This window comes from Aethalodelphis obliquidens, unplaced genomic scaffold (assembly GCF_003676395.1).
Source record: "Aethalodelphis obliquidens isolate GAN/ISIS:26980383/991018 unplaced genomic scaffold, ASM367639v1 scaffold20, whole genome shotgun sequence".
Taxonomy (NCBI): Eukaryota; Metazoa; Chordata; class Mammalia; order Artiodactyla; family Delphinidae; genus Aethalodelphis; species Aethalodelphis obliquidens.
This window is the reverse complement of record NW_020837964.1, coordinates 13,816,088-13,843,821: the sequence shown is the minus strand read 5'-3', so window position 1 is coordinate 13,843,821 and position 27,734 is coordinate 13,816,088. Positions and strand designations below refer to the sequence as shown.

The 27,734-nt window shown below is 39.9% G+C and overlaps 1 protein-coding gene across 1 annotated transcript in view; it reads left to right on the top strand.

Annotated features, from left to right (window-relative positions):
* Positions 1-27,734, top strand: part of HYDIN (HYDIN axonemal central pair apparatus protein) — a 433,475-nt gene that overhangs the window by 254,417 nt on the left and 151,324 nt on the right. Inside the window, exons 23-24 of the mRNA XM_027119341.1 lie at positions 393-536; positions 10,160-10,473. Of these exons, the coding sequence (XP_026975142.1) occupies positions 393-536; positions 10,160-10,473 (458 nt within the window). The remainder of the gene's footprint in view (positions 1-392; positions 537-10,159; positions 10,474-27,734) is intronic.

Below are 27,734 nucleotides of genomic sequence, written 5' to 3'. Positions count from 1 at the left end.
TGTATAGGTTTTTTTAAACCAGGCAACAAGAAAGTAAGAAAATCTAATCTGTTTTCTGGCTTAAGTAGGATCTCTTCTAGTGAAATGGATACATAGATACATAGAAAATACCTATACATATATCTACATCTATATTAATCCCTTGTAGAGATTTAGATAAATCATTTGGAATGTATGGTGGACTACTGAGAAGTGAACCTATATAATATATAGATATAAATTATCTATATCTTGATAGATAGATGACAGATATAATATAAATCCATACATCTATAGATATAAATAGAGAGAATGCTAATTCTGCTGTTAACAATGAATATCAGACATTTGTTGCTAAAGGCTTACTGTGTTTACCATAAGCTGGTTTGTTTCCTCTTTTCTCTTTTTTGCAGAAACCTAACACTATCCTGGAACCTGATTACCAGCCCTTGGTCATGAAGAACATTTCCAACCTGCCTGTGAACGTGTTGCTCTCAACAAGTGCACCCTTCTTTATCTGCAAGGCTGATAAATCCCCACTGCCCTCAATTCCTGAGGTAACTGGACAGAGGGTGTCCTAACTCCTAGGGGGGTGCTGCGTGTGTGATAAAAGAAGAGAATAGTACTGGTACACTGCCTAATTTCAGTCGAGAAAAATATAAAGAATCCAGGAAACAGAGAGGAAAAATCTAAAATGAGTCATAATATCAATAAATTCTGATATCAATTGGTAGGAAAACCATTATTTACAATGTGAGAGCTTCTTGCTCATTATTATGACCCTTTCCTTCCTGCCCATTATAACGAAGCTCAACTTTAGAAAACAGTGACTTCCCACTAATGAGAGGAAAGATCTTTTAATCCCCCTCAAGTCTGACTAAAACTCAAATTTGACCAAAACTCAAAGCCCCAACCCTAAACCAGCCAGCCCATCTCCAGATAGTGAGAAATGTGAACCAGGCTGAAGCAGGAGGCTGTGAGCTCCCCTGGCCACCAGTCTGGGGCAGGATGCAGTGTTCTCTGAACATTCCCACAAGATGATCCCCGTGATCCTTGGCTGGGCATGAGCACACCAGTGGGAATGGCTGGGCCCTGGGGCAGGTGGCACTGCAGAGCGGCAGGGAAGGAGGATTGAAGGAGAGACCAGCCCCACACCCCATGGTGTTCGGCCTCCCAGTCCAGGGAGATAGCTAATGGAGAAGTGATATAGAGGAGGAAGTGAGGGCAGGCAGCAATCGCAGGATCTCAGAAGAGGGAGCCTGGGACTTAAGGACATCTGCTATGAGCCACACTTGGGGAGACGGATCTTTGTGGAAGATGGGGGATAGAGCCACTGGGTGAGAGCGTGTTGCAGACAGTACTGCACTGCCACCCTCCCCTGCCCTTCCTTCCTCGCTGATTCTTTAGTGGGTCTCATTCAAACATGATTTGGGGGAAAAAAATAGCTAAGATCTTTGAACAGAGAAATAAAAGGAGGAGATGATCATAAGCAAGAGGCAGTTGAAAACCTCCTGCAAGGGAACCTATGCCAGGAAGAAAACCCACAGTACAAACAGGGAGTTCTCTACAGTCTCACAGAAATTACAGGTGATATGACCTGTCTTTAAAAAGAGCTCAGGGACAAGATAAAAGTGTTCAAAGAGGAGATGAAGAGTGAACTCAAGAGCAGAGGAAAACAAATGGATGAGAAAATGAAAATTCAGGTATGAGCAGCTTTCTCTGTCTGGGTGGGAGGTTAGACCCACTCTTGTCCCTCCTGAAATGTTAATAAAAGTAGAAATGTTCAACAGGAAAGACACCCAGAGCAATAAAATAAAAGGGGAAGAGGAGAGTATAACCAAATAATGAGAGATTTAAACAAATTCTAGAAGATAGAATGAGGAAGGGAGTGAGTGGACAAAAAGGCATAAAGACCTGAAGCATGGAAAATTCACCAGTGAGGCTGCAAAGAAGTGGGAGTCATTCAGCCCAAGTAGCCTGGGCTTAGAGGCAACGAGTGGAGCAGAGGGCTGGAAACAGAGGGATTCTGTCTGTGCACCAGCCTGCTGTCCCTGCTGACCCCACTCAAAAGACATGGGCAGCTGACTCTTATCCCAAGACATAAAGATAAATGCTCTTCCCCAGAGAAACTCATCAAAACGTTCGGGGAAATTGAATATTTCCTGTGTCAGTGTCGATACCCCAGAATAATCCCTGGTGTCTGAGTTGTGTGCATCACCTGATTTTCCCCTCTCTGCCCAAAAAAACTGTTCCATAGACCTGCTGTGCTACAGGAATTGAGAAACTGTGGCCTCGGGATTGTCGGGATGCCACGGTGGGTCAGGAACTGCTGTTTCTTGTAATAACTCTTGCAGTACATTTTGACCTTTTATATTACTTGCACATATAACTTTAATAAAAAGCATACATATAATTTTAAAAATAAAGAACTTCTACAAATCAACAGGAAAAATACCAACAACCCAATAGAAAAATAGGCAAAGGAAATGAACAGAGAGTTCACAAAAAGAAAAAGAAAATAGCTTTTAAATATATGAGAATATGCCCAACTTTACTCATGTTGGAAGAAATGCAAATTAAAATTGCTATGAAACACATTATTTTTCCTATAAGATTGGCAAAGAGCAAAAATTGGATAATGCTTTGTGTTAGGGAGGGCATGTGGAAACAGGCATCCCCTAAGGTATTGAGGAAGTGTACATTGGAAGATAGTATGGCAGTAGCCGTCAACATTTTTTTTTTTTTAGTCATCAGGTTTATACACATCAGTGTATACATGTCAATCCCAATCGCCCAGTTCATCATACCACCAACCCCAGCCCCCCACAGCTTTCCCCCCTTGGTGTCTATACGTTTGTTCTCTACATCTTTGTCTCAACTTCTGCCCTGCAAACTGGATCATCTGTACCATTTTTCTAGGTTCCACATATGTGTTAATATACGATATTTGTTCTTCTCTCTCTGACTTACTTCACTCTGTATGACAGTCTCTAGATCCATCCACATCTCAACAAATGACCCAATTTCATTCCTTTTTATGGCTGAGTAATATTCCATTGTATATATGTACCACATCTTCTTTATCCATTCATCTGTCAATAGACATTTAGGTTGCTTCCATGACCTGGCTCTTGTAAATACTGCAGCAATGAACATTGGGGTGCATGTGTCTTTTTGAATTATGGTTTTCTCTGGGTATATGCCTAGTAATGGGATTGCTGGATCATATGGTAATTCTATTTTTTGTTTTTGAAGGAACCTCCATACTGTTCTCCATAGTGGCTGTATCAATTTATCAATTCCCACCAACAGTGCAGGAGGGTTCCCTTTTCTCCATACCCTCTCCAGCATTTGTTGTTTGTAGATTTTCTGATCATGCCCATTCTAACTGGTGTGAGGTGACATTATAGTTTTGATTTGAGTTTCTCTAACAATTAGTGATGCTGAGCAGCTTTTCATGTGCCTCTTGACCATCTGTATGTCTTCTTTGGAGAAATGTCTATTTAGGTCTTCAGCCCATTTTTGGATTGGGTTGTTTGTTTTTTTAATATTGAGCTGCATAAACTGTTTATATATTATGGAGATTAATCCTTTGTCCGTTGATTCATTTCCAAATATTTTCTCCCATCCTGAGGGTTGCCTTTTCGTCTTGTTTATGGTTTCCTTTGCTGTGCAAAAGCATTTAAGTTTCATGAGGTCCCATTTTTTTATTTTTGTTTTTATTTCCATTACTCTAGGAGGTGGATCAAAGAAGATCTTGCTGTGATTAATGTCAAAGAGTGTTCTTCCTGTGTTTTTCTCTAAGAGTTTGATAGTGTCCGGTCTTACATTTAGGGCTCTAACCCATTTTGAGTTTATTTTTGTGTATGGTGTTAGGGAGTGTTCTAATTTCAGTCTTTTACATGTAGCTGTCCAGTTTTCCCAGCACCACTTACTGAAGAGACTGTCTTTTCTCCATTGTATATCCTTGCCTCCTTTGTCATAGATTAGTTAACCATAGGTTCATGGGTTTATCTCTGGGCTTTCTATCTTGTTCCATTGATCTATATTCCTGTTTTTGTGCCAGTACCATATTGTCTTGATTACTGTAGCTTTGTAGTATAGTCTGAAGTCAGGGAGTCTGATTCCTCTTGAGTTTTTATCCCTCAAGACCGCTTTGGCTATTCGGGGTCTTTTGTGTCTCCATACAAATTTTAAGATTTTTTGTTCTAGTTCTGTAAAAAATGCCATTTTTAATTTCATAGGGATTGCATTGAATCTGTAGATTGCTTTGGGTAATAGAGTCATTTTCACAATATTGATTCTTCTAATCCAAGAACATAGTATATCTCTCCATCTGTAGGTATCATCTTTAATTTCTTTCATCAGTGTCTTATAGTTTTCTGCATACAGGTCTTTTCCCTCCTTAGGTAGGTTTATTCCTAGGTATTTTACTCTTTTTGTTGCAGTGGTAAATGGGAGTGTTTCCTTAATTGCTCTTTCAGATTTTTCATCATTAGTGTATAGGAATGCAAGAGATTTCTGTGCTTTAATTTTGTATCCTGCAACTTTACCAAATTCATTGATTGCTCTGGTGGTTTTCTGGTGGCATCTTTAGGATTCTCTATGTATAGTATCATGTCATCTGCAGACAGTGACAGTTTTACTTCTTCTTTTACAATTTGTATTCCTTTTATTTCTTTTTCTCCTCTGATTGCCGTGGCTAGGACTTCCAAAACTATGTTGAATAATAGTGGCGAGAGTGGACAACCTTGTCTTCTTCCTCATCTTAGAGGAAATGCTCTCAGTTTTTCACGTTTGAGGATGATGTTTGCTGTGGGTTGCTCGGATTTGGCCTTTATTATGTTGAGGTAGGTTCCCTCTATGCCCACTTTCTGGAGAGTTTTTATCATAAATGGGGGTTGAATTTTGTCAAAAGCTTTTTCTGCATCTATTGAGATGATCATACGGTTTTTATTCTTCAATTTGTTAATATGGTGTATCACGTTGATTGATTTGCGTATATTGAAGAATCCTCGCATCCCTGGGATAAATCCCACTTGATCATGGTGTATGATCCTTCTAATGTGTTGTTGGATTCTGTTTGGTAGTATTTTGTTGAGGATTTTTACATCTATATTCATCAGTGATATTGGTCTGTAATTTTCTTTTTTTGTAGTATCTTTGTGTGGTTTTGGTATCAGGGTGATGGTGGCCTCATAGAATGAGTTTGGGAGTGTTCCTTCCTCTGCAATTTTTGGAAGAGTTTGAGAAGGATGGGTGTTAGCTCTTCTGTAAATGTTTGATAGAATTCACCTGTGAAGCCATCTGGTCCTGGACTTTTGTTTGTTGGAAGATTTTAAATCGCAGTTTCAATTTCATTTCTTGTGATTGGTCTGTTCATATTTTCTATTTCTTCCTGGTTCAGTCTTGGAAGGTTATACCTTTCTAAGAATTTGTCCATTTCTTCCAGATTGTCCATTTTATTGGTGTAGAGTTGTTTGTAGTAGTCTCCAAGGATGCTTTGTATTTCTGCAGTGTGTGTTGTAACTTCTTTTTCATTTCTAATTTTATTGATTTGAGTCCTCTCCCTCTTTTTCTTGATGAGTCTGGCCAATGGTTTATCAATTTTGTTTATCTTCTCAAAGAACCAGCTTTTAGTTTTATTGATCTTTGCTATTGTTTTCTTCATTTCTATTTCATTTATTTCTGCTCTGATTTTTATGATTTCTTTCCTTCTGCTAACTTTGGGTTTTGTTTCTTCTTCTTGCTCTAGTTCCTTTAGGTGTAAGGTTAGATTGTTTATTTGAGATTTTTCTTGTTTCTTGAGGTAAGCTTGTATATATAAACTTCCCTCTTAGAACTGCTTTTGCTGCATCCCATAGGTTTTGGATTGTCATGTTTTCATTGTCATTTGTCTCTCTATATTTTTTAATTTCCTCTTTGATTTCTTCAGGGATCTCTTGGTTATTTAGTAGCGTATTGTTTAGCTTCCATGTGTTTGTGTTTTTTACGGTTTTTTTCCCTGTAATTGATTTCTAATCTCATACCATTGTTGTCAGAAAAGATGCTTGATATGATTTCAGTTTTCCTAAATTTACTGAGGCTTGATTTGTGACCCAAGATGTGATCTATCCTGGAGAATGTTCCATGCACACTTGAGAAGAAAGTGTAATCTGCTGTTTTTGGATTGAATGTCCTATAAATATCAATTAAATCTATCTGGTCTATTATGTCATTTAAAGCTTCTGTTTCCTTATTTATTTTCATATTGGGTGATCTGTCCATTGGTGTAAGTGAGGTGTTAAAGTCCCCCACTATTATTGTGTTACCGTCGATTTCCTGTTTTATAGCTGTTAGCAGTTGCCTTATGTATTGAGGTGCTCCTATGTTGAGTGCATATATATTTATAATTGTTATATCTTCTTCTTGGATTGATCCCTTGATCATTATGTACTGTCCTTCCTTGTAACATTCTTTATTTTAAAGTCTATTTTATCTGATATGAGTATTGCTACTCCAGGTTTCTTTTGATTTCCATTTGCATGCAATATCCTTTTCCATCGCCTCACTTTCAGTCTGTATGTGTCCCTAGGTCTGAAGTTGGTCTCTTGTAGACAGCACATATATGGGTCTTGTTTTTGTATCCATTCAGGGAGCCTATGTCTTTTTGTTGGAGCATTTAATCCATTCACGTTTAAGGTAATTATCGATATGTATGTTCCTGTGACCATTTTCTCGATTGTTTTGGGTTTGTTTTTGTAGGTCTTTTTTTCTCTTGTGTTTCCCACTTAGAAAAGTTCCTTTAGCATTTGTTGTAGAGCTGTTTTGGTGGTGCTGAATTCTCTTAACTTTTGCTTGTCTGTAAAGCTTTTCATTTCTCCATCGATTCTGAATGAGATCCTTACCAGGAAGAGTAACCTTGGTTGTAGGTTCTTCCCTTTCATCACTTTAAGTATATCATGCGACTCTCTTCTGGTTTGTAGAGTTTCTGCTGAGAAATCAGCTGTTAACCTTACGGGAGTTCCCTTGTATGTTATTTGTCATTTTCCCTTGCTGCTTTCAATAATTTTTCTTTGTCTTTAATTTTTGCCAGTTTGATTACTATGTGTCTCAGCGTGTTTCTCCTTGGGTTTATCCTGTATGGGACTCGCTGCGATTCCTGGACTTAGGTGGCTATTTCCTTTCCCATGTTAGGGAAGTTTTCTACTATAATCTCTTCACATATTTTCTCTGGTCCTTTCTCTCTCTCTTGTCCTTCTGGGACCCCTATAATGCGAATGTTGTTGCGTTTAATGTTGTCCCAGAGGTCTCTTAGGCTGTCTTCATTTCTTTTCATTCTTTTTATTCTGTTCTGCAGCAGTGAATTCCACCATTGTGTCTTCCAGGTCACTTATCCGTTCTTCTGCCTCAGTTATTCTGCTATTGATTCCTTCTAGTGTATTTTTCATTTCAGTTATTGTATTGTTCATCTCTTTTTTTTCTTTAATTCTTCTAGGTCTTTGTTAAACATTTCTTTCATCTTCTCGATCTTTGCCTCCATTTTCTTTCCGAGGTCCTGGATCATCTTCCCTATCGTTATTCTGAATTCTTTTTCTGGAATGTTAACCATCTCCACTTCATTTAGTTGTTTTTCTGGGGTTTTATCTTGTTCCTTCATCTGGTACATAGCCCTCTGCCTTTTCATCTTGTCTGTCTTTTTGTGAATGTGGTTTTCCTTCCACAGGCTGTAGGATTGTAGTTCTTCTTGCTTCTGCTGTCTGCCCTCTGGTGGATGAGGGTATCTAAGAGGCTTTTGCAAGTTTCCTGATGCCATCAACATTTTAAATGCCCCTACCCTTTGACCTAGTCATTCGACTCCTAGGAATTTATCCTATAGACATAGACACAATATACAAGGATATTCATTGCAACATTGATTATAAGAACAAAAGACTGGGAGCTAATATCTATCAATAGGAGATTGGTTAAATAAATGATGGCAGAATTCAATGATGGAGTAAAATGCAGTTGTTAAAAAGAATGAGGCAACTCCATATGCACTGATTAATTATCCTCCAGTGGAAAAAGTACAGAACAGGAGTGCCTGTGTGTAAACAATAACACATATATGAACGTGGGTTTATAGTCACGCATTATCTTTATATTCATACAAGGACAGGTAAGATACTTGTGTAGCCTTGGTTACCTCAGGGGAGGGGAACAGTTGGCTTGAGGGGAGGGGAGATGGGCACAAGGGTAACATGCTTTTCATTGTCCTATCTATTCAAAAATAAAAATGAAATATTTTTTAAAAAAATAAGGCCACACCTTGTCCTAGGACAAAATGATATAGAATATTCAACAGGGAGACATACCTTAGTGAAGTTACCAGCCTTATTGATGTCCAAAGAATTCTATGCCTTCTAAGCAGTAAAGAAGAGACCCACCAAGGGAGGATTTTAGACTAACCTTGGACTTCTCCACACTTTTTGATCAATTCTCTTGATCATAAAGGGATTGTAGTAATAATTGGCATTTATATACCATACACTATGTGCTAGGCACTGCTCTGAACGCATCACAAATATATTAACTCATTTCATCCTCTTAAAAAAAGTTAGGTACTATTATTGCCCCTGTTTTACAGATGGAGAAACTGGGGGCTAGGAAGGCCAAGCAAGTTTGCCCAAGTTCACAGAGCTAGTAACTGGCAGAGGGAGGATTTGAACCCAAGCAGTCTGGCTTCAGAGTCCACGATCTTACAATTAATATCTCTTGTATAAGAAATTTTCTTCAGTTTTTTTTTTTATTTCAAACATGATTTTTTAAAATAAATTAGTCTAATTCCATTTTTGTAAAATTTTATTTATCTATCTGTCATGCTTGGACTAATGTTTTACCAAATGTGAACTCTGAGAAATAATATCTTGTAAAGTTTTGAATGAATTTCTAACTTCTTCTCTGTGCTTTTGTATATAATATAAAATGTTGTGGACAGGTATCATTTCCACAAAACAACAAAGTTATTCCTCTGGGGGAAGAAGTGTTTAAGTCAGTCTCCAAGATATTTAAACACCAAGCATTGCGATGCCTAGTGCTGCAGATACCATGGTCTACAAGAATGACTTCTAAATTGTGGCAAGCTACCTGGGCCAAGTGGCCAGCGAGCCTTTCAGAGGGGATTAGCCAACCGAGGAGTCATTACCCTCTGACTCTTGAATCCGGTGATTCGCTTTATCAGCTGAAACCATCTGATCGTGTCACTGAAGTGCACAGTTAAATACCTGAACCTTCAAACTCAGTGGAGAGGAAAGTGCTCTGTAAACAGATTTGTTACTGTGCGCATTCTTCCTTACTGCCTCAGGGCACTTTCTGCAAAACCAGGAGGTGGCTTTCATGCCGATTAAATGTGGGGATTAAGCGATTCCTAAAAAAGCCAACTCAGAGCCAGGCTTTCTATGGGAAGGCCACTTTCTGTGGCCTTGGCATCAAGGAACACATGGGGATTTGAATCAAAGAGAGAAAAGAACAAACACAATCTACCGAACAAACTCTGTACGGCTCTGGAGTGTCATTTTAAGTTGAATAGAAAGCAGTGGAAAGTGGATACCACTATGCTGAAGAGTTAGAATTGGAGACGTTAGAAAAGAAATTAAATTACCTAATCCATCCCTTTCTGGGTCACCCTCTACAGAGCCCCTCCACCATGGGGTCCTTTAGAAAGCCTTTTTAAAATTTTCTTAAGCAAAGAACTTTTCCCACTTATCTAGGAAGAACGTTTTACAATCTAATTTATTTTCAGTTAAGAATATTTCATAATAATTATTCATTGCAGATTTTCCTTTTACAACTCCTCAATCCTTACAACCTCACAATGCTTATCAACATCTCTTTTTTCAAATCATTTTTATTCAAATTTTTCTTGCTTTCATTTTCAACTATTAAAAAATATATGTGTGTGTAAGTGCATAGAGATAGATAGATATGGGTAGATATAGATATCGATAGCGATATACTAGCTGTTTAACTATGTAAAGTGTGGTTACATAGTTATGGATAAAGTGTATATATACGTATTTCCTACTAATCTGTGTGTCTGTATGTATATGTGTGTGCATATATATATATATATGTATATAACTTTGGTTGTCCTATTTCATGTATCAGGTTGGAAATGCACAGTATGGAGGTTGGTAATTCCCCATTATCTTGTTTGTAGCCTATTAAACTGGAGATGGGTGAAGAAAAAGACCTGCTAGTCAAATTCAACCCTTTCTATAAAAACGATTTGAATACCTGGGTGGCAGAAGAAGTTCTAGAAATCAAGTATGTGGAGCACCCTCAAGTGGACAGCCTGCACCTGCGTGGAGAAGTGAATTACCCCAACCTCACCTTTGAGACCATGGAGCTGGATTTTGGCTGTATCCTGAACGATACTGAGGTGATCCGCTACATCACAGTCACCAACTGCAGCCCCCTGGTTGTGAAGTTTCGCTGGTTCTTCCTGGTGGATGATGAGGAAAATCAGATAAGGTACCAACTAGCGTGGCAATCCTGCAGAGCTCTCCCCTGCTCTTCATTTTTTTCTCCTTCGGGCTTTGCACTTTGTTTCCTGTATTCTGAGTACTGGTCTCTCATGAATACTTTCACTTCCAACAACTAATCATTGACAGAAGGAACAAAGAGCCATGGTCCATCCTAGGTTTCCAAACAGGAGAAGCAGATAAAACATCTTTGAAAGCCCCAATTGCCACCAAATTAACAAAGTGATATCCCTAAGCCTGCTCTAATTTTGAATCTAGTGGTTGGATCATTAGAAATTTATCACTAAAAATAGTCTTCATAGAGTTTCCTTAATAAGCATTTGAAACCCAAAGTACGAATTGAGCAGGGTGATACATGAGATGTGTGCTGCCCTGAGCTCTACCTTCTGCATATTTCAGTGGGTTCCATTATGGCCCATATATGTACGTATGTATATAGATATATACTTATGTACAAAATAGTGGGAGGTGGTGAGCGCCGGAAGGGAAAAGCTGTCTTTACAATATTTGGGTTTAGAAGTGTCTTTCCTGTTCAATTAGAAGCTAAAGCCAACTTAATTTGGAAAACACTCCCTTAAAGAACTAGGAACAGCCTATTTCAGTCAAGCCTCAATAACAGTTTCATGTGGGTCAAAAGCCATGTTGTTGGCCAGGATGGATGGGCTTGTGCATATTTCCTTATTGGATGTTTGGACAGCTCGGTTTTCAACACCTGAATTTTGAATGGCCATTCTTAACTGGGAGAGTCTCATGTTATTTCTAGGCTGGTCGATGCTTCCTGTACACTATCCTCATCTTGTGTATGATAGCCATCCTTTCTTTCCTGTGCGTGTTTCCATGGTAACTATGGCTTGCTCTGGATGTCTTCCGTAAACATCTGATGATGACCCAGTGTAGCACCGAAGCCGGTTCTGGGCCTGAGTGATGGAGCCTGCTCATTAGGTGCCAATGACTGTTGAGGTGTGGGATGAAATTCTGTAGATGGTGAACATTTAAAATAATTATGGAAAAATCAGCCAACCTGACCTAATGAGTTTCGAACACCAGATTGTGTGAAGTTATTCTGATGGAACACAGCTAAATGAGATTTTTCTATCTGGGAGCAAGGGACATGCTTTATTTTTTTTTTTATTTTCGAGAGGCCATTTCCATAATTAAAATGATGACATTTTGAAAATGTTCTTGGCCAGTACTGGAGATGATACACTTAATTTTTCATTGGCTTAAGCACTCATTTAACCATATTTTTCCTTTCTTCTTTATCTTCTAATATCTTGATACTGAGCCTCTGCTTATATTTCATTTGTTCATTCATTCATTCATTCATTCAGAGAGTCACTCAGAAACCATTTGATAAGTGGCTCTTATGCACCAGGTAATGGGTGAGGTATCAGGGATACAGAAGTGAGTAAGACATGATCACTGGACTGAGGCTATTGGGGAAACGGATGTGTAAACCATGACACATGATAGTGCCAGCCTCTGAGGGATGCCGGGGGAATGAATGCTTGCAGGAGTCAGAGAAGGCTGCACTGAGAGGCACGGTTAAATGCTCCAGATGGAGAAGCAGGGAAACATTCTCAGTAAGAGGAATAGCATGTATATAAGTTCAGATTCATGGATTCTGTTGCAAGTGACCCTAAGTAAAAATGAAAAGCAGGGACTTCCCTGGTGGTGCAGTGGTTAAGAATCTGCCTGCCAATGCAGGGGACACAGGTTTGAGCCCTGGTCCGGGAAGATCCCACATGCCTCAGAGCAACTAAGACCGTGAGCCACAACTACTGAGCCTGCACTCTAGGGCCCACGACCAACAACTACTGAGCCCGCGTGCCTAGAGCCCGTGCTCCACAACAAGAGAAGCCACCGCAATGAGAAGCCCACAGACCGTAACGAAGAGTAGCCCCCGCTCACCACAACTAGAGAAAGCCTGCACACAGCAATGACGACCCAATGTAGCCAAAAAACAAATAAATAAAATTATTTTTTAATTTTTTTCTAAGAAAAAAAAATGAAAAGCAAAGTTCATTCACTGGTTCCCACAACTCAAAATTTCAAGTTCATTCTGGCTTCTGGCCTGGCTTAAAGCAAGGACTCAAACAGTGTTGCTGGAGCCAGGGTCCCTGTCTCAGCTCTGCTCTCCGTCATGAGTTAGCCGCGTTCTCAGATCAGCTTTTCTCCCATGGTCACCAAGTGCTGCCAGCACTCCTGGGGCCATGTCTGTGCAGATTCTGAGCCACTGAAAAGGAACATGAGCCTTGGTCCCAGAACTTCCAGGAGATGCACTCTGATGGGACCATCTTAATCACCTTTCCTGTCCCCTCCCCTCACCGGTCACCATCAGGGGAGGGCGAAGTTCTTGATTAGCATTGGCCTGGCCGTGTGCCCCACGCCAAGCGCTGCAGTGATGACCTCAGAACCACATGGACTGAAGGGGTGGGAGTGGGGCAGATCTCCAGGCAAAAAACTGCAATATAGGAGAAGGAATGCGGGAGAGGCAGGTGGCACGCCCCTATCAGTGTCCACAGGGGACCCGTCAGTGCAGCCACAGTGCAGACTTCATCAGTGGGGGGCAGTCTGGGGAGGCGAGTCTGGGCAGGTAGGTTGGCAGCAGTGTGTGAGAGGCCTGGTATTCCATGATAAGGCACTTAGACTCTTTCTTGGAGGCAGTGGTGAGATTTGTAATCAGGAGAGTGACAGAGTCAGGTTTTTTCAGAAAGATAACCCTTAGCAGCATTCAGCACAGTTGTCCAACCCCTCCTTCCTGAAACACATTCCTTTCATGGCTTGAATAGCACCATACTCTCCTGCTTTTCCTCTTGTCCCCTCGACTGACTACTTCTCAGCTCTCAGCCAGCAGGAACTCTGCTGCAGTTGTAGGACGCAGGGCTCCCTCCTAGGCCGTCTGCTCTTCCTGGAGTTGCATTTACCGACAGCTTCACTTAGCCCCGGTTGCAGAGGCTTCTGAATGTGTATCTCCACCGAGACCCCTCGGAGTTCCAAGTGCATCACCTTCTTGACGTCTCCTCCTGGATGTCTCGCTTGTGGCTCGTGTCCAGCGTACCCCACTCCAGTGTCAGGGTCTCCCCTGCCCCCTCCCTGCCTCTCCTACAGGGCCCTTGTCCCAGTAAATGACATCACTGTCCTGGGAGGCATCCAGATTCCCTCCTCTCCCTTACCCCATGCATCAAATCCATCACCAAGTTCTACCTATTACACCTAAAAACCTTTCATTCCCATCTCCACGGTTGTTACCCTAGTTGAAGCCCCGATTGCTCCTGCCTGGACAGTTGTGACAGCCCCTGACTGGGCTCTCTGCCTCCACTCCTGTGCCACAGTCCATCACCCCCTCAGCAGACAAGCGATGAGCATGTCACTGCCCTGCTTTTCAGCTTTGAAGGACGCCCATGCTTCTTGGGATAAAGTACAAAATATTCACTGTGTTCTTCAAGGCTCAGCTGCCCCTATGCTGCCCCTGAATTCCTCTCCAGCTTCTTCTCACTTCGGTCTCCCCTTACCACACTGACTTCTTTCTGTTTACCCACCATGCCGGCCTCTTTCCCTGCCCAGTGGTGGTTTGCTGTCTAACTGCCCTCTCTCTACTGGACGCTCTCGCCTCTCCTCACCTAGTTAGCCCTGCTGCCTCACTAAGTCTTCAGCTTAAACCTCCTTCCCCAGGAAGCCTTCTCCGAGACCCTGCCCTACCCAAGGTCCCCTGTTGTAGGCACCAGTAGCCTATCTCCTTGATGACTCATCACATTTGCAGCTATGGCTAATGGTCAACTTCCTAGCTGGTGCTTAATCCCCATGAGACTAGGGAGCACATCTGTTCTGTTGCCTCTGGATCCCAGAGCCCAGCACAGTCCATAGCACAGTCCTCAAAAGGTATTTTCTAGTTAATCAACTGCTCTCCCTGCCCCTGGTGTTTGTAGTGAGAGGAGAGTCATTTCATAACTGGTTTAACATTCTTTTCTGTTGGCTTCCTGGCACCTGCCAAATGGAAAGGTTCAAGGCATAAATATCACCTTGAAGAGAAAAAACAATGCCACTTGCTGTCTAGACATGCTCTGTCTGTGCAGCCCGTCAGAAAAACATGAACCACTCATTGGCTAAAGGTCACTTTTATCAGATATACCAACACAAACCTTTCTTTTCCAATCAGAATTCTTCTGAGACTCACAACCAGTAAAAGAAACAAAAGCATAAAAGAAGTTTTCTTCTTCTTTTATTAGGCAGGATATGAGGAGGCCTAGACTCTCAACATTCCTGCCTGTCACAACACGTATACATCACACGTGTGTGTGTGCGTGCACATGTGGGAGCGTGTGTGTGCACGTGCATGTGTACATGCATGTCTGTGCATTTGGGAATGAGTGTGCGTGTGTGTGTGTGTGTGTGTGTGTGTGTGTGTGTGTGTGTGTGTGTGTGATTTTGTAGGGAATTCTGACTCAGACATTCAAAGCATCTCTCTTGTTTGAGCATATTTTTGGTTCCAAGTTGGCCCTCATGTCACACATAAGAACAAAGAGAGAAGTAAAGTGGGCAAGGGTGTTAGGTAAGCACTCCCTAAGCCAGTCATTGCCTTAGAAACCCACTCATCCATGCAAGTCCACGTGCATGACAGAGTTCTAGACTGAGTTTGATAGATAACAGTCCACGCGCTCACAGTACGCAAGTAATGAGGAAGCTGGGAGGACATATCAGGGCTGGGCATGGCTGCCGGCACAACAGCACTGCAGAAATGTGCCCTTTCTTCGGCCTAACTGCTTAGCCGGATAAGAGCACGATGCTTTGTGGCATCTCTGTGAAAGGGGAGCACAGGGAAGCCGACACTGAAACCAGGCTTTGCTTTTAAGAGACCAGAGAGAACCAAGCAGATGCTGGCTCAGCTGGCGTCTATGCCCAGACTCAGAGCTGCAAGCTGAGGCAATGTTAGAACTTGGAGCATGTGGGCCGCATGGTCCCCAAGGACAGCTTTGCCTTTTTGCTTCCAAATCAGATTATAAATAAACCAAATTCAAGAGCCTAAGGGAGCCCAGCCTGACAGCAAAGGAACGTGTGTTTTTCTCACACTGATTTTTTTGTGATGAGCATCAGTTGTCCAATATTGTGATTGGAAGAGGAGGGTGGAAGGGCTGGAAGTGGGGTGGAGGGTCCTTATCGCCTGGATGCTTCTGTCTGTCTCTTCATCACCCCTCAACTTCTCTTGCTTTGAAAGTGGAACTTCTTAAAGACATGGTATCAGTGATAGTTGAGGTCCTGGGCTGTGGAATCAGACATGGCTGGTTAGAATCCCAGCTCTGTCCTAAACACATGACCCCGTGCCCTGGCTTACTTACCTGTAAAATGGGGATAATGCAGAAACCGAAAAGACTTGCTGTGAGCACTAAATATTTATAAAGTGCATGTGTCTTTGAGATAACACATGAAAGAAAAATCTGAACTTGGTGGCTGTTTTCAGGTCTCAAAGGGTCCCTTCTTCTCCATTCCTTCCCACCAAGTGCTGCTAAGTGAAGCACTCCCCAGGATCCTAAAGTGTTGGAACCATAGGGTCCTTAGACACCAACATGATGGACTCAGCCCCTTTTCCTTCTGAAGGTTAGAAAATTCCTTTCCTGTACCAGGCCACATTCATCAAGGCTGAAGCCAGGCCCTCAAAGGCCACAGTCCATGTGTGGTCAGGAGGGCCAGGCCCAGAGTGCCCTCTGTCTTCCCCACCACTCCTCCCTGCAGCCAGGTAAGCCCAGACCCATGATCAAGGACCGGCCCCTGCTTTGCCCAAGGGCCCAATCAAGGAAACAAAAATGTTTAGGGGGAAAATAAAACATGGTTCTTTATTTTTCTTTCAAAAAAAATAATAATTTTATTGAATCCCATGGGTCAGGCACTGGGCATCCTTGCACCCCAGCCTTCCAGGGCTGCTCAGTGTGCTAAGAGCCTGGCCTCTAAGGCAGCCTTCTACTCAGCCACCTGCCCCATGTGACCTTGATGGATGGCTGAGGGTCCCTGAGCCTCGGCTTCCTTGTCTGCAATGAGGGTGATTATAACGGCATCTCCCACATAACAGATGTGGTGAGGATTGTCTCAGCCCCTACTGCAGAGCTCTTGGATCTGTGTGTCACATAATAAGTGCTCAGTAAGTGTCAGGTGTTACGGCCATTCCTTTATTGAGGAAATTGAGTGGATTGGCACCCCTGTAATGCTAATACAGGACCTATTTGAGAAGCAGAATCCCGGAGGTGGCTTGGAAACATCTTCTGGAATCAGTCAGAAGCCATTTCAGGACACAGAGAGGCCTCACGGGGTCTGAGGGCCGCAGGTGTCTCTTGCTAGCTTGAGCTTCTGTCCCTTCAATAAATATCCCTCTGTCTTCCCCACAGGCCCTGCACCTCTCAGAATCCTTCAAGCTTCTGCAGTTGTATTTTTTTTTTCCACCTCCCAGAGAAGTTTGGATAAGAGACAAAAGCGAGCGTGGAGCCTGGGGTCTAGAGGGAGAGCAGTTCTGATGAGGGAGCAAAAAGGGTCAAAAGAGGGAACAGAAGTGGCCACAGCTGTCCTCAGGCAAAGTGCCAAATCAAGTTCTTATGCCCCTCCCACCCCCTTTCTTCCCTAACTCTCCCCCTGCTTGTACTTGAGCCAGAATGACAGTTTAACAGCCCAAAGAATGAACTCAGTGCAAACAGGGGCTAGCCCCCTCGCCTGTATTAGTTTCCTATTGCTGCTGTAACAAATCACCATAAGCTGATGCTGGCAGGAAGTAGACAGCACACCTAAAGGATTAGTCTAGATGAGATGAAGAAAGGTAGCAGAGGCCTGAAGGGACAAGGGATGAGAGTCTTAACCAAAACCTCTGTGGCCTCCCTTACCAACTCAAGGTGTTATGTGACCTGCTTTTCTGAGTCATGTATGGCTGAGGGTGGAGGGGAAGTTGACCTTAAGAATATTCACTGAGCAGTAGTGCAGAAGCACTGGGGGTTAGAACTTCAACATAGTATTTCAAAGGGGACCGATTCAGCGCATAACAGTCTTTAATTTAAAAAAATTAAATCAGTAAATACGTGAATAAACATTTGAAGAGTAAAAAGGTCATGGTATCAGAAGCCCATGAGTCAGGGAAATGGTAGCAATATGACTGGAAAATTCTGCAGGGCCAGGTCAGGTCCAGTGCTGTAGGCCATGCTGAGGAGTTTGATTTTTTTCAAAATGTAGTGAAAAGCCATGGAAGGGTTTAAAGTAAGTGATTAAGAGAGAGTGACATGGGCTACCAGAGTCAATAGAAACAGTAGTCCTTAGGACTAACAGAACTGCAAGAGGTCATTATCAACAGAAGAGCAGGTCATTATAAAAGGGGGAGCAGGCTCATTAAAGGCACTTCTACTGGGTATACTTAAGGAAGAAGGAAAATTATCTCAGACATATGTCTGAGATGCAAGAAGGATTTCTGAACTAAGAAAATGGTATTATTATGGGTAAAATTAAAATACCATTAACTACATAAAATAATAATGTAAAATATTAATATAGGACTGAAATACTATATAGTATGGAAGGGGAGAAATGAAAGATTTTAGGTCTTTGAGTTGTTCCAGAAGAGGGAAAAGGTAAGCTTTAAACATAAATTTAAGTAAAGAAATGAAGTAAAAGTATTTTATTACTAGAAGAAGAAAAAAAGTGAAAGGGAAAAATATAGTCTATCCAAAATAAATAAAAAATTAGGGGAAGGAGTGACATGGAAAATAAACACAAAAATAAATAAACAAAAATTACAAAATAAGATGATAAAATAAATCCAAATGTATCGGTAATTGAAATCACTGTAAATAAAACTAAGAAGATGATTGTGCTTCTGGATTTTACTCACAATTATTTTAAAAAGAGATAACCTGAAAAATAAGGATACAGTAATATAAAAGGATGGGGAAAGATAGAACAGGCATATAATGGAGGAAGCTCTGAGGAAACTATGAAACATCAGTTAAAATAGACTTCATTTTTTAAAAATTTTTATTGGAGTATAGTTGATTTACAATGTTGTGTTATTTTCTGCTGTACAGCAAAGTGAATCAGTTATACATATACATACATATATATATATATATATATATATATATATATATATATACACACTTTTTTTAGATTCTTTTCCCATATAGGTTATTACAGAGTACTGAGTAGAGTTCCCTGTGCTATACAGTAGGTCCTTATTAGTTATCTGTTTTCTATATAGTAGTGCGTATATGTCAATCCCAGTCTCCCAGTTTATCCCTCCCCCACCTTCCCCCCCCGGTAACCAAAAATGGACTTTAAAACAAAAAAGCATTACCAGAGGTCAAGAAGGTTACTAGGTCAGTTCACCAGAAAGATAAAATAATCCTAAACTTCATACATCTCAAAACATAACTTCAAAATACATAAAGCAAATCGAATCCCCTATCTTTAATAACACTCTCGAGCAGACAGAAAATCAGCAAGACTATATAGCTTACATTGCCGCATGTAGTAGCCACCAAACCTCATGTAGCTATTTAATTTTTTTTTTAACTTTTTAAATTAAAAATGTAGCTCCTTAGTCACACTAGCCACATTTTAAGTGCCCAGTAACCACGTGTGGCTTGTGGCTGTTGTATTGAACAGCACAGATACAGGCCATGTCAGTCACTGTAGAAAGTGCTGTTGGACAGCTCTCCTACAGACAATTGGAACACAATTAACAGGCTCCATATAATATACGTAGAACACCCCATTAAGAAAAAACTCTTCCAGCCCTATGGAACACTTATGAAAAATTACCATATACTAGGGCTTAAAGCAAATCTCAACAAATCTGTTATGTTAGAAATCAATAATAAATATATATTTAAAAACAAACAAGAAGAACATAGACATTTTAAAATACACTTCTGAATAACCTATGGGTGAAAAAAATCACAATGAAAATTAGGAAATACTTAAGATTGAATGACGAAAAAATCAGTGGTAATGAAGCTGAAGTGGACTTCTAAAAATTTTTATTGGATTATAGTTGATTTACAATGTTGTGTTAATTTCAGGTATACAGCAAAGTGATTCAGTTATACATATACATATTTTCATTCTTTTTCAGATTCTTTTCTCATATAGGCTATCACAAAATATTGAGTAGAGTTTCCTGTGCTATACAGCAGGTCCTTGTTGGTTATCTATCTTATGTATACTAGTTTGTGTATGTTAATCCCAAGCTCCTGGTTTATCCCTCCCCCCCCCACCCCATGCTTCCCCTTTGGTAGCCGTAAGTTTGGTTTCAATATCTGTAAGTCTATTTCTGTTTTGTAAATGAGTTCATTTGTATCATTTTTTAAAATTAGATTCCACATATGAGTGATATCATATGATGTGTCTTTCTCTGTCTGACTTCACTTAGTATGATAATCTCTGGGTCCATCCATGTTGTTGCAAATGGCATTACTTTGTTCTTTTTTATGGCTGAGTAATATTCCATTGTATATATGTACCACATCTTCTTTATCCATTCCTCTGTTGATGGATATTTAGGTTGCTTCCATGTCTTGGCTGTTGTAAGTAGTGCTGCAATGAACATTGGGGTGCATGTATCTTTTCAAAATATGGTTTTCTCCAGATATATGCCTAGGAGTGGGACTGCTGTATCATATAGTAGTTCTATTTTTATTTATTTATTTTTATTTATGAATTTATTTGGTAATTTTATAATCATCTATTGGCATATACTTTTTTTTTAAAATAAATTTATTTATTTTTGGCTGTGCTGGGTCTTCGTTGCTGCACACAGGCTTTCTCTAGTTGCGGCGAGCGTCGGCTACTCTTTGTTGCAGTGTGTGGGCTTCTCATTGCAGTGGCTTCTCTTGTTGTGGAGCGCAGGCTTTAGGTGTGCAGGCTTCAGTAGTTGTGGCATGTGGGCTCAGCATTTGTGGCTCACGGGCTCTAGAGCAGAGGCTCAGTAGTTGTGGTGCACGGGGCTTAGTTGCTTCGTGGCATGTGGGATCTTCCTGGACCAGGGCTTGAACCCGTGTCCCCTGCATTGGCAGGCGGATTCTCAACCACTGTACACCAGGGAAGTTCAGTAGTTCTATTTTTAGTTTTTTAAGGAACCTCCATACTGTTCTCCATAGTGGTTGTACCAATTTACATTCCCACCAACAGTGTAGGAGGGTTCCCTTTCCTCCACACCGTCTCCAGCATTTATTGTTTGTAGACTTTTTGATAATGACCTTTCTGACTGGTGTGAGATGATAACCTCACTGTAGTTTTGATTTGCATTTCTCTAATAGTTAGTGATGTTGAGCATCTTTTCATGTGCTTTTTTTGGCCATCTGTATGTCTTCTTTGGAGAAATGTCTATTTAGATCTCCTGCCCATGTTTTGGTTGGATTGTTTGTTTTTTTGACATACAAACAGCATGAGCTGTTTGTATATTTTGGAGATTAATCCCTTGTTGGTCACTTTGTTGTCAAATATTTTCTCCCATTCTGTGGGTTGTCTTTTCGTTTTGTTTATGGTTTCCTTTGTTGTGCAGAAGCTTTTAAGTTTAACAAGCTCCCATTTGTTTACTTTTGTTTTTATTTTCATTACTCTAGGAGGTGTGTGCAAAAAGATATTGCTGTGATTTATGTCAGAGAGTGTGTCCTGCCTATGTTTTCTTCTAAGAGTTTTATAGTGTCTGGCCTTACATTTAGGTCTTTGATCCATTTTGAGTTTATTTTTGAGTATGGTGTTAGAGAATGTTCTAATTTCAGTCTTTTACATGTAGCTGTCCAGTTTTCTCAGCAGAAGCTAAAGTGGACTTAAATGAAAATCGGTAGTCTTAAGTCAGTGGTTCCCAACTGAAGGCAGTTTTGCCCCCCAGGGGACATTTGGCAATGTCTGGAGACATTATTATTATTATTATTATTATTATCAGCATCAGCATCATCATAACCAGGGGGAGCTACTGGCTTCTAGTGGGTAGAGGCCAGGGATGCTACTAAGTATTTTTCAATACACAGGACAGCCCCCAACAACAAAGAATTATCCATTCGAAATATTGATAGCGCTACCATTGACAAGCCCTACTTTAGATGCTTATGTTACAGAAGAAAGGAGGCTGAAAATTGAGTTGAACCTTCACAGCTATAAAAGTTGGGTAAGTAAATAAACAAATATAGCCAAAGAAAATAGACAGAAGGAAATATTGAATGTATGACCAGAAATTAATGAAAGAGAAAATTAAATAAAATACAAAGAATCAACAAAGCCAGGAGTTGACTATTTGAAGAGACTATTAATAAAATCAACAAATTCAGGCAAGACTGATAAAGAAAAAAAAAAAGACACAACCATTACTAGGAATACAGTTATATAACTACAGTTGCAGCAGATATTAAAAAGATGAAATTTTCATGAGTAACTTTATGGCAAAAATTTGAAAAATTGGATAAAACGAATAAAATCTTAGAAAAATACAACTTATCAAAACTAACTTAAAAAAAAAAAAGAAATCCCAGCTTACCCTTCCCCCTCCCCGTGTCCTCAAGTCCATTCTCTAGTAAGTCTGCATCTTTATCCCAAGTGGCATGGACATATATACACTACCAAATGTAAAACCGATAGCTAGTGGGAAGCGACTGCATAGCACAGGGAGATCAGCTTGGTGCTTTGTGACCACCTAGAGGGGTGGGATAGGGAGGGTGGGAGGGAGGGAGATGTAAGAGGGAAGAGATATGGGGATATATGTATATGTATAGCTGATTCACTTTGTTATAAAGCAGAAAGTAACACACCATTGTAAAGCAATTATACTCCAATAAAGATGTTTAAAAAAAATCCAAATGGTCTTTTAATCACTGAAGAAATTGAATAAATAGCTTCAAGTCCTTCTATAATAAAACACTAGTTCTGATAGACAAAGGCAAGTTTTTCCAAGTTTTCAAGGAACAAATAATTATTCCAAACTTACACAAATTCTTTTTTTATATTACTTATTTTTTATTGGAGTATAGGTGATGTACATTATTGTGTAAGTTACAGGTGTATAATATAGTGATTCACAATTTTAAAGGTTATACTCCATTTATAGTTATTATAAAATATTAGCTATATTTTCCATGTTGTACAATATATCCTTTTAGCTTATTTTATAACTGTTTTTTATTTTTGTTATTTTTTATTCTTATTTTATAACATAATAGTTTCTACCTCTTAATCCCCTACCCCAATATTGCCCCTCCCCTCTTCCCTCTCCCCACTGGTAACCACTAATTTGTTCTGTACATCTGTGGGTCTGTTTCTTTTTTGTTATATTCACTAGTTGGTTGTATTCTTTACATTCCACATATGTGATGTCATACAGCATTTGTCTTTCTCTGTGTGACTTATTTCATGTAGCATAATGTTCTCCAAGTCCATCCATGTTGTTGAAAATAGCAAAATTTCCTTCTTTTTCTATTGCTGAGTAATATTCCATTGTACATATATACCACATCTTCTTTATCCACTAATCTGTTGATGGACACTTAGGTTGCTTCCATATCTTGGCAGTTATAGATAATGCTGCTATGAACATTGGGGTGCATGTATCTTTTCAAATTAATGGGGGTTTTTTCCTATATATACCCAAGAATGGAATTGCTGGGTCATAGGATAGTTCTATTTTTAATTTCTTGAGAAACCTCCATACTGTTTTTTGCAGTGGCTGCACCAATTTTTGTTCCCACCAACAGTATTTGAAGGTTCCCTTTTCTTCACATCCTTTGCAACATTTGTTATTTGTGTTCTTTTTTAATGATAACCATTCTGACAGGTGTGAGGTGATATCTCATTGTGGTTTTGATTTGAATTTCCCTAATGATTAGTGATGTTGAGCATCTTTTCATGTGCCTGTTGGCCATCTGCATGTCTTCTTTGGAAAAACGTCTATTCAGGTATTCTGCCCATTTCTTTTTTAATAGCTTTATTGGAGTATAATTGCTTTACAATGGTCTGTTAGTTTCTGCTTTATAACAAAGTGAATCAATTATACATATACATATATCCCCATATCTCCTCGCTCCTGCCTCTCGCTCCCACCCTCCCTATCCCACCCTTTTAGGTGCTCACAAAGCATCGAGCTGATACCCTTGTGCTATGTGGCTGCTTCCCACTAGCTATCTATTTTACATTTGGTAGTGTATATATGTCCATGCCACTCTCTCACTTTTTCCCAGCTCACCCTTCCCCCTTCTTGTGTCCTCAAGTGCATTCTCTACATCTGCATCTTTATTCCTGTCCTCCCCCTAGGTTCTTCAGAACCTTTTCTTTTTTTTGATTCCATATATATGTTTTAGCATACAGTATTTGTTTCTCTCTTTCTGACTTACTTCACTCTGTATGACAGACCCTAAGTCCATCCACCTCACTAGAAATAACTCAATTTTGTTTCTTTTTATGGCTGAATAATATTCCACTGTATATATGTGCCACATCTTCTTTATCCATTCATCTGTCGATGGACACTTAGATTGCTTCCATGTCCTGGCTATTGTAAATAGAGCTACAATGAACATTGTGGTACATGACTCTTTTTGAATTATGATTTTCTCAGGGTATATGCCCAGTAGGGCGATTGCTGGATCGTATGGTAGTTCTATTTTTAGTTTTTTTAAGGAACCTCCATACTGTTCTCCATAATGGCTGTATCAATTTACATTCCCACCAGCAGTGCAAGAGGGTTCCCTTTTCTCCACTCCAGGATTTATTGTTTGTAGATTTTTTGATGATGGCCTTTCTGACTGGTGGGAGGTGATACCTCATTGTAGTTTTGCTTTGCATTTCTCTGATGATTAGTGATGTTGAGCATCCTTTCGTGTGTTTGTTGGCAATCTATATATCTTCTCTGGAGAAATGTCTATTTAGGTCTTCTGCCCATTTTTGGATTGGGTTGTTTGTTTTTTTGATATTGAGCTTCATGAACTGCTTGTAAATTTTGGAGATTAATCCTTTGCCAGTTGCTTCATTTGCAAATATTTTCTCCCATTCTGAGGCTTATCTTTTCATCTTGTTTATGTTTTCCTTTGCTGTGCAAAAGCTTTTACATTTCATTAGATCCCATTTGTTTATGTTTGTTTTTATTTCCATCTCTCTAGGAGGTGGGTCCAAAAGGATCATGCTGTGATTTATGTCATGGAGTGTTCTGCCTATGTTTTCCTCTAAGAGTTTGATAGTGTCTGGCCTTACATTTAGGTCTCTGATCCATTTTGAGTTTATTTTTGTGTATGGTGTTAGGGAGTGTTCTAATTTCATTCTTTCACATGTAACTGTCCAGTTTTCCCAGCACCACTTATTGAAGAGGCTGTCTTCTCCATTGCATATTCTTGCCTCCTTTATCAAAAATAATGTGACTGGGGCTTCCCTGGTGGCGCAGTGGTTGGGAGTCCGCCTGCCGATGCAGGGGACATGGGTTCGTGCCCTGGTCTGGGAAGATCCCACATGCCGCGGAGCAGCTGGGCCCGTGAGCCATGGCCGCTGGGCCTGCGCGTCCGGAGCCTGTGCTGCACAACGGGAGAGGCCGCAACAGTGAGAGGCCCACGTACCGCAGAAAAAAAAATTTTAAAAATTAAAAAAATAAGGTGACTGTATGTGCATGCGTTTGTCTTTGGGCTTTCTGTCCTGTTCCATTGATCTATATTCCTGTTTTTGTGCCGGTACCATACTGTCTTGATTACTATAGCTTTGTAGTATAGTCTGAAGTCTGGGAGCCTGAATCCTCCAGCTCCGTTTTTCTTTCTCAAGATTGCTTTGGCTATTCGGGTTCTTTTGTGTTTCCATACAAATTGTGAAATTTTTTGTTCTAGTTCTGTGAAAAATGCCATTGGTAGTTTGATAGGGATTGCACTGAATCTGTACATTGCTTTGGGTAATATAGTCATTTTTAGAATGTTGATTTTTCCAATCCAAGAACATGGTATATCTCTCCATCTGTTTGTATCATCTTTAATTTCTTTCATCAGTATCTTATAGTTTTCTGAGTACAGGTCTTTACCCTCCTTAGGTAGGTGTATTCCTAGCTTTTTTATTCTTTTTGTTGCAGTGGTAAATGGGAGTGTTTCCTTAATTTCTCTTTCATATTTTTCATCATTAGTGTATAGGAGTGCAAGAGATTTCTGTGCATTCATTTTGTATCCTGCTACTTTACCAAATTCATTGATTAGCTCTAGTAGTTTCCTGGTAGCATCTTCAGGATTCTCTATGTATAGTATCATGTCATCTGCAAACAGTGACACCTTTACTTCTTCTTTTCCGATTTGTATTCCTTTTATTTCTTTTTCTTCTCTGATTGCTGTCGCTAAAACTTCCAAAACTATGTTGAATAATAGTGGTGAGAGTGGGCAACCTTGTCTTGTTCCTGATCTTAGTGGAAATGGTCTCAGTTTTTCACCATTGAGAATGATGTTGGCTGTGGGTTTGTCATATATGGCCTTTATTATGTTGAGGTAAGTTCCCTCTTTGCCCACTTTCTGGAGGGTTTTCATCATAAATGGGTGTTGAATTTTGTCGAAAGCTTTCTCTGCATCTGTTGAGATGATCATGTGGTTTTTATTCTTCAATTTGTTAATATGGTGTATCACATTGATCGATTTGCGTATATCGAAGAATTCTTGCATTCCTGGAATAAAGCCCACTTGATCATGGTGTATGATCCTTTTCATGTGCTGTTGGATTCTGTTTGCTAGTATTTTGTTGAGGATTTTTGCATCTTTATTCATCAGTGTTATTGGCCTGTAGTTTCCTTTTTATATGACGTCTTTGTCTGGTTTGGTATCAGGGTGATGGTGGCCTCATAGAATGAGTTTGGGAGTGTTCCTCCCTCTGCTATATTTTGGAAGAGTTTGAGAAGGATAGGTGTTAGCTCTTCTCTGAATGTTTTCATGTTTAGAATTTTCCTGTGAAGCCATGTGGTCCTGGGTTTGTGTTTGGTGGAAGATTTTTAATCGCAGTTTCAATTTCAGTGTTTGTGATTGGTCCGCTTATATTTTCTATTTCTTCCTGGTTCAGTCTCAGAAGGTTGTGCTTTTCTAAGAATTTGTCCATTTCTTCCAGGTTGTCCATTTTATTGGCATATAGTTGCTTGTAGTAGTCTCTCATGATCCTTTGTATTTCTGCAGTGTCAGTTATTACTTCTGCTTTTTCATTTCTAATTCTGTTGATTTGAGTCTTCTCCCTTTTTTTCTTGATGAGTCCAGCTAATGGTTTATCAATTTTGTTTATCTTCTCAAAAAACCAGCTTTTAGTTTTATTGATCTTAGCTATTGTTTCCTTCATTTCTTTTTCATTTATTTCTGATCTGATCTTTATGATTTCTTTCCTTCTGCTAACTTTGGGTTTTTCTTTCTCTAATTGCTTTAGGTATAAGGTTAGGTTGTTAATTTAAGATGTTTCTTGTTTCTTCAGATAGGATTGTATTGCTATAAACTTCCCTCTTAGAACTGCTTTTGCTGCATCCCATAGGTTTTGGGTTGTCGTGTTTTCATTGTCATTTGTTTCTAGGTATTTTTTTTTATTTCATCTTTGATTTCTTCAGTGATCTCTTGGTTATTTTAGTAGTGTATTGTTTAGCCTCCATGTGTTTGTATTTTTCACAGATTATTTCCTGTAACTGATATCTAGTCTCATAGTGTTGTGGTTGGAAAAGATACTTGATACAATTTCAATTTTCTTAAATTTACCGAGGCATGATATGTGACCCAAGATGTGATCTATCCTGGAGAATGTTCCATGAGCACTTGAGAAGAAAGTGTACACTGTTGTTCTTGGATGGAATGTCCTATAAATATCAGTTAAGTCCATCTTGTTTAATGTATCATTTAAAGCTTTATTTTCCTTATTTATTTTCACTTTGGATGATCTGTCCATTGGTGAAAGTGGGGTGTTAAAGTCCCCTACTATTACTGTCGATTTCCCCTTTTATGGCTGTTAGCATTTGCCTTATGTATTGAGGTGCTCCTATGTTGGGTGGTGCATAAATGTTTACAATTGTTATATCTTCTTCTTGGATTGATCCGTTGATCATTTTGTAGTGTCCTTTTTTGTCTCTTGTAATAGTCTTTATTTTAAAGTCTATTTTGTTTGATATGAGAATTTCTGCACCAGCTTTCTTTTGATTTCCATTTGCATGGAATATCTCTTTCCATCCCCTCACTTTCAGTCTGTATGTGTCCCTAGGTCTGATGTGGGTCTCTTGTAGACAGCATATATATGGGTCTTGTTTTTGTATCTGTTCAGCCA